We start from the raw sequence: 5,152 nt of genomic DNA, 5'->3' as shown, positions 1-5,152 counted from the left end.
TCTGGCTCTGTCGCCCAGGCTGGAGTGCGGTGGCCGGATCTCAGCTCACTGCAAGCTCCGCCTCCCGGGTTTACGCCATTCTCCTGCCTCAGCCTCCCAAGTAGCTGGGACTACAGGCACCCGCCTCGTTGCCCGGCTAGTTTTTTGTATTCTTTAGTAGAGACGGGGTTTCACCGTATTAGCCAGGGTGGTCTCGATCTCCTGACCTTGTGATCCGCCCGTCTCGGCCTCCCAAAGTGCTGGGATTACAGGCTTGAGCCACCGCGCCCGGCCGAGAAAATGATTTTTCATTCCTACTTCTAGAAATTGCTTATTTAATATGTGAGTGAGTGCCCATTTAGGAATGACTGGAAGGAACTAAAATCATGACTGGTGTGTTCTTCTGGCTTTTCCCCCTTATTATTGCAACTGAAGAGTTTCATCTTTCAAAGAAGAAAAAAAAAAATGACATTAATAAGTTAATACAATTTTAAAGAAGTAAGAAGGAATTTTCTGTTCTTTTAGGGCTGTCTCCACATGGACCCTACTGAGAGACTGACATGTGAACAGCTGTTGCATCACCCATATTTTGAAAACATCAGAGAAATAGAGGATGTGGCAAAAGAACATGACAAACCAAGGAAGACCCTAAGAAAGAGCCGAAAACACCACTGCTTTACAGAAACATCCAAGGTTGTAATTTCAAATGATCTCCTACCTGCCACCCGGTAGACAGTGGTACGACTCCACCTAGACTTGAGGATGGCAGTTGTGGCTTTCAGCTCCAGCATCCTCATTCCAGCACTAGGAGACAGGTCACAGGGTCTATCAGCCAGGGACCCAGGGATGTGTCTCCTGAAGCCCCCTCTCCCTGAATCCTAAAGGTGCTCTTGTCCTGCTGTCACATAGGGACCAGGGTTTCCGGTCTGCATGAGCACAGGTCTCAACAAGGTACATGAGTATGAGTCCAGCTGAGCACACTTCTTGTGCTTTGGAAAACGAAATCAGATTTTCCCCAGGCAGTTCTGTGTCATCACGTACACCTTCAGTATTAACTAACTCTCCAGGTTTGTCCAAAAAAGGAGCGTTTTCTTCCCTGATCCTTTGTCAGAGTTGGCTAGGGCAAATACAGTGATGAGTGCTTTTGGTGGTATCAGCTGAAAACATTTAACCAGAGAACAGCATCCAAACTGCACACGGGGAGTCTGTGAAGAATCCCGATTGGTATAAAATGGCCTTATATTAAGCATCTTGTGATAAGCCAAAAGCTGTAATAATTTAGGATGAACTGTAGGTGGAACCACAACTGATCCTGGGTAACCTCTGGATCTACTTAGGTACTCCTTAAGTTATACATTATCTTGCCTTTGTCTTTCCCTTTGCAGCTTCCACTGCCCAGCATGCTGAATGGTACCAGGGTGTTGTGTGTGAGGCTGGGAGGAGGGAAAAGGGTGAAGAGTCCATGAGGAACAAGTACATGAACATGAACTCCAGGGCCCTAATGTAGATCACAGTTACAAAATTAATAATGTTTTAATTTTATTCTCCATCATGTATGATCCAGGTAGCGAAACAGGCCAGAAACAGACTCCTCCACCCCCACCCCCGAATTATTCCTTATCTCAGTATTACTTTGTATTCAAGAACAAAAGGTTTTGATGGAAATATTTCTACTTGAAAAAATAGGGAAACTCCACTATTTGGTGTATTGCTTTTTTTTTGAGACCGAGTCTCACTCTGTCGCCCAGGCTAGAGTGCAGTGGTGTGATCTTGGCTCACTGCAACCTCTGCCTCCCGGGTTCAAGCATTTCTCCTGCCTCAGCCTCCCCAGTATCTGGGATTACAGGCACGCGCCAGTATGCCCAATTAATTTCTATATTTTTAGTAGAGACGGGGTTTTGTCATGTTGGCAGGCTGGTCTCGACTCCTGACCTCAGGTGATCCATCCGCCTTGGCCTCCCAAAGTGCTGGGATTACAGGCATGAGCCACCACAGCTGGCCTGGTGTACTGCTTTTAAATCCTGAAAGAATCAACTGATTTAAAAGTACTAAAAAGTCCTTTTCTGAGGAGAATGCCTGAAAATTTTTTTCTAAAAGTAAAAGTACTAAAAGTTCCTTTTAGGGATACCTAAGGACATATAGTGCAATACAAAAAATACAGGTGTGTTCTGACTTTCATTTGACATTGACAATAAATTCAAACATTTTCAGGAAGCTTGAAGGAAGCAGTTTTGTCTTTTTTCTTTAGAGATGGGGGTCTTGTTATGTTGCTCAGGCTGGTCTCCTGGGCTCAAGGGATCCTCCCACCTCAGCCTCCCTCGTAGCTGGAACTACAAGTGTGCACTGTGCCATGCTTGGTTTGCCTTTTTAACTAAGGAAAGAGAGTAAATAGGCAAATTGCCTAGGTGCTCTGGTTATCAGTTTTCTCTGCCATAAGACAAGGCATTGGCTTAAATGATCCCTAAGATCTCAGCAAGCTCTCAACTCCTGTAAATCTATGTTTTCTTCTCAATAATGTTAACATGGAGATTTTCCCCTTTTCATATTATCTAAATCTTCTTTAATGTGCATGTTTTTCCTTTTTAATGTAAAATAAACATGTAAAAGGAAAAGCAAAGACCAAATTGAAACATTTAATCCTCTCTCAAGTCCTGGATTCTGTGCCAAAAAAGTATTTCTATACTAACAAGCTTAATTACCTCTTTTGTGATATATCCTAAATAATGAAAAAAAAAAAAAATGCATGGCACAGTTTTGAACCTAATTCTGTGTTTTGCATTTTCAGTTGCAGTACCTACCCCAGCTAACTGGCAGCAGCATCCTTCCAGCTTTGGACAATAAGAAGTACTACTGTAACACCAAGAAACTTAACTACCGTTTTCCAGACATTTAAAGGAGCTAGGAGACATGATTTTAAAAAAGGAATCAATAGATACTTTGAAGAAAATAAAACTTATACAGTTGATCGAAAACAATTACAATGTTGAAAACACACCAGGAGAAAACATAAGCAAGAAACTGGGAGGCCAATTGGCAAGATATGAAGGGAAATTCCAGATCCAGTCTTACATGCTTGATGATGGTATCCAGAAAAGAAAGCAAAAACCTGTTTGGAGTTGCACTTGTATTTCAGTTCCTGTAAGCAGCTGAGCTTATGGACAGAATATGAACTGTCCCATACCTCTGGCAAAATTAGATGATACCAAAAAGATTTATGCTTCAGTTGTACCACATGCCACACAAGAAAAATGGACTACAAAATGCCCATATATATTTCCTCGGATCTGTTGCCTTGAGTCCTATCTCCTGTCTCTCAGATTGTTTCAGCATCATATTTAAGGAAAGTTCTATTTCTTTTTTTTTTTTTTTGAGACGGAGTCTTGCTCTGTCGCCCAGGCTGGAGTGCAGTGGCCGGATCTCAGCTCACTGCAAGCTCTGCCTCCTGGGTTTACGCCATTCTCCTGCCTCAGCTTCCCGAGTAGCTGGGACTACAGGCGCCCACCACCTCGCCCGGCTAGTTTTTTGTATTTTTTTTTAGTAGAGACGAGGTTTCACCATGTTAGCCAGGATGGTCTCGATCTCCTGACCTCATGATCTGCCCGCCTTGGCCTCCCAAAGTGCTGGGATTACAGGCTTGAGCCACTGCGCCCGGCCGGAAAGTTCTATTTCTTGAAATCAAAATGTTTAAAATCCCATTTCCTGCTTGCTCTATTTCTTGATTTTTATATTTTAAAACATTTTGAGGGTAACAGGTTCGAAATATTTAAAAGCATACGAATTATCACAAAGACTTGGTAATTTATATATTTAATTATATGTTTATACATTTCATCCTTACTTTATCAGTAAAGGATGCACCTTAGTCACTTTTGCAGGCAAGATGAATTTACTGTAATCTGTCTACATTTATTCACCCAATTCCCCTTGCAAACCATGGCATGAAGCCTGGCAGTTGATTAAGGCAGTCAAAGGGTAGAGCAAGATCTACAGGCTTTGCAGGAACTGAACCTGTCAGCCTGAAAATAATTAGTACATCATTCTCTCTGGCACAGCCTTTGACCTGGTACATCTATAGGCAAACCTGTAATACAGTGATCTGGGTTTCAGAAGAAATTGCTTGTGAGCTTTTACTTGAGTCATGAAAGACATTACGTTGTAAACTGATGTTTTCCCTGAAACATCTTTTTGCACTATGTTTGTATGTTTTGTATGTTTATGTGTGTGTGTGTGTATATATATATATGCGCTATTCTAACAACTAATGTATTACACTAAGTAGTCCAAAGTATTATTGAGGACTCATAGCCTTGCACAGTGAGACTTAAAATGATGACATATATATATGTCGATCCTCCCACCTCAGCCTCCCAAGTAGCTGGGACTACAGGCATGTGCCACTATACCTGGCTAATTTTTTTGTATTTTTTGGTAGAGGCAGGGTTTTGCCATGTTCCCCAGGCTGGTCTTGAACTCCTGGGCTCACATGATCTGAGCACCTCAGCCTTCCAAAGCACTGGCATTACAGGCATGAGCCACTGCGCCTGGCCAAAATGACATAATTAGCTTTGATTTGGCCTACTGCTCTCAATCAAAAAGCTTTTTCATCCTTGTTCCCCAGACACAAGGGCAATATGAAGCCTGATGTCTGTTTCTTACAGCTCAACACCATTTCTGGTTGATTGCTGCCACTATTCCTAGCACTTCTCAGTCATGGTCTTCGAAGTTGTATTTCACTCTATTTTCAAAACAATTCTTCTGTACTCTCATTTTCTTCCTGTTAATTTTCTTCACGATGACATCTGACCCCATTTACTTAAGTAATCCACTGAGGTCTGGTGTGTGTTCAATAATTTTGACTCTAGGCAGTTTAATAATATCCTAACGCTTCCTAATGTATGTCATTTCTTGCCTAGACCTGATATGGGTTAAATGCTAGTCCCTGAATTACTCAATTCCTGCTAGACAGCTTTGATTCAAATGACAAGGAAGAACATCCAGCTTCCATGAATAGTTAAAATTTTTTTTTCCTGGCCGGGCGCGGTGGCTCATGCCTGTAATCCCAGCACTTTGGGAGGCCGAGACGGGCGGATCACGAGGTCAGGAGATCAAGACCATCCTGGCTAACAAGGTGAAACCCCGTCTCTACTAAAAATACAAAAAACTAGCCGGGCGA

General features: G+C 42.4%; 1 protein-coding gene across 1 annotated transcript in view; it reads left to right on the top strand.

Annotated features, from left to right (window-relative positions):
- CDKL1 (cyclin dependent kinase like 1) overlaps positions 1-3,295 on the top strand; it is a 71,477-nt gene extending 68,182 nt beyond the window's left edge. The window contains exons 9-10 of the mRNA XM_017849454.1: positions 505-672; positions 2,765-3,295. Coding sequence (XP_017704943.1) covers positions 505-672; positions 2,765-2,872 — 276 coding nt within the window. The 3' untranslated portion in view covers positions 2,873-3,295. The remainder of the gene's footprint in view (positions 1-504; positions 673-2,764) is intronic.
- The last annotated feature ends 1,857 nt before the right edge of the window (positions 3,296-5,152 follow it).

This window comes from Rhinopithecus bieti, unplaced genomic scaffold (genome assembly GCF_001698545.2).
Source record: "Rhinopithecus bieti isolate Rb0 unplaced genomic scaffold, ASM169854v2 scaffold_29928, whole genome shotgun sequence".
NCBI classification, from domain to species: domain Eukaryota; kingdom Metazoa; phylum Chordata; class Mammalia; order Primates; family Cercopithecidae; genus Rhinopithecus; species Rhinopithecus bieti.
The sequence above is the reverse complement of the archived record's forward strand: the minus strand, read 5'-3'. Positions and strand labels throughout refer to the sequence as shown.